At 35.9% G+C, this 2250-nt stretch overlaps 1 protein-coding gene across 1 annotated transcript; it reads right to left on the reverse strand.

Annotated features, from left to right (window-relative positions):
• Positions 1–377: 377 nt before the first annotated feature.
• Positions 378–2130, reverse strand: LOC117104781 (bifunctional D-cysteine desulfhydrase/1-aminocyclopropane-1-carboxylate deaminase, mitochondrial-like). Its single transcript, XM_033245632.1, has 3 exons — positions 1971–2130; positions 1536–1676; positions 378–1282 (listed from the first exon to the last, which is right to left on the reverse strand). The coding sequence occupies exons 1-3, from the start codon at positions 2128–2130 to the stop codon at positions 1170–1172; spliced, it is 414 nt and encodes a 137-aa protein (XP_033101523.1). The 3' UTR covers positions 378–1169.
• Between the last annotated feature and the right edge of the window lie 120 nt (positions 2131–2250).

The following is a 2250-nucleotide window of genomic DNA, read 5'->3' on the forward strand; positions in this document are numbered from 1 at the left end:
TATAGACACATCAGGCTATAAAAGAAAATTTGATTGTGTGGACAGAGCTGGTAAATACAAATAAATCAAGCAAAAAAGTAAATTATCAGTAATTGCTCGAGGCATACGTTCTGGGAAAGCAAGCAGAAAGAGGGGGTGGGGATAGAAATTGTTGGGCCTTGGTGACTTGGTGAGTCCAGATCCACGTCCCCTGACTCCTATTCCCTAAGGTGTGGTCAAGGGGACCTTTGCATGTTTTTGCCACCATATGGTAAATAGTTTACAATTTATCATTTTATATATAAAATAATAACTACCGTACTTTAGTTAAATATTAATGAGGTTAGTATAATGAGCAGGTGACATCATATATTAGAATAATGTAATAATGCCTTTTATTTAGATTCAGTTTTTCCAGTTTCTTTTATTAACATTAAAATTGCATCCAAATCCGAATTATATAAAATTTACAAAAATACTTATTTAAAAATTTAAAACATTAAACATGGACCATAATCCTATTAATAACAGGGGCCTGCATTAAACAAGCATTAGAAGACATGAAAAACTGAAGTAAAAGAAACATTCTCCGTAACAGTATTACATTTTTCTTCTACCATAACATCTAATTTTTATTATTGGGTTTAAGGAGTGTATAATTGCATCACACATTGCCTGGGACAAATGTTGGCTGTGACTTGGTGGAATTGAGGACCCATAAAGGAAAGATGTTTGACACATGGCCAACTGGCGTGTGGACACACCCTGGTCTTGCACCTAATCTCTACCCCAGCTTACAGGTTAAATAGTAAACACCTAACGCAAATCAACTGATATTTAAATTGTTTACTGGGCGTTGGTGCAGCCACCTTGACTGCACACTATTCATCCAAGTCTATTTGAAGCATATTAAGATTTGCATCCAATTGAGCAATATTTCATGAAGCCTGCCCTCATGTGTGTAGATCCATCAACATGTATACTCCAGTGTTACAAGATATGCATTGCAGTGTTACAGTGCAAAATCCATAGTATGTGCAATAAACTGTAAAAAAAAAATTTAAAGGAAAAAAAGGAATGAAGCCTGCCCTCATATGTGTATCATACATCAACTCCAGCGGTACAAGATATTCATGAAGCGTAGCCTCATGAATGTATCATCAAACAACTATTGTATGATTAATGTATCATCATACAATAGTTGGTTCATCTTCAGGGTTCATCCAGTTCTGTACCAGTGTTTCTCCAGCTGACTGCATCAGGACATCTTCTAGCCGCCCATCAAACATGCTAAATATTCCACCTGATGCATAAAAAAAAAAAGAACATCAGAATGTGTTCATCTGTTTCCCTGCATACAAAAATACAAACCACCAATAATCATTAAATTGTATTCTAAACACATGCACAACAAGACACTATCTTTGTTTTTACCATGTTGCACAGCGCATGTTAATAAGGAGTGTTTAAGAATGGCAACCTTAGCAAGATAAAAGGGTGGAGGGATTCTCAAATTTTACAGCCCTTCCTCAATAATCACAAACATGGATACATACCTGAATGTAGAAAGAGTATTCGGCTGCCTTTGAACTTTGACCTGTGTTTCCTGAGCTCGTTGGTCAGTGCTAGTGCTGATTTACCAGTGTATGTGTGGTCAAGCAAAATACTAGTCTGCTGGGCTACTGTTTTAATGAATTCTTTAAAAAAATAAAAATATTTTAAATCAGTAAAAAGAACTGTCTACACACTATCACATTTCCTGTGACAGCTTCAGTACCAAAGAAAGTGTCCCTTTAATAGGAGGGGGTGGTGTCCTAAAGGAGGGGGTTCTACTGTATTTTGTATTTATTCTCTGTTTTTACTATCATATCTATAGTATATACCCCAGTGGGGTCCTTTGTCAGTATCTACTCAGATTCAGAACTATCTAGACAAGAAGTTTTATAAATACAACAATAACTCATTTTTTTTTGTCACATTTGTTTTCTTACCCAATTCCTCTGGTTTTGAAATGCCGTATCCTAGTCCTTTTGCTCCCTCATGGATGTTGATGATGTCATGTGACCTCACCGTGTCACCTAAACCAATACTGTTGAGAGTCTCATTGATGAGAGTGAAAATATTCCGCAGTGTCACACACAGCAAAGGCATGCACCCTGAAAATAAAAGCAAAGGTGTCTTGTACTACATTGCCTCTAAAACATTTTGTATATGTTCTATGATGACCGTTTCATGCATATTTTTATATATATTTTATCTACTGTATAATGT

Source organism: Anneissia japonica, unplaced genomic scaffold (assembly GCF_011630105.1).
Source record: "Anneissia japonica isolate Jap-2015-1 unplaced genomic scaffold, ASM1163010v1 scaffold287535_len16309_cov129, whole genome shotgun sequence".
Classification (NCBI taxonomy): Eukaryota; Metazoa; Echinodermata; class Crinoidea; order Comatulida; family Comatulidae; genus Anneissia; species Anneissia japonica.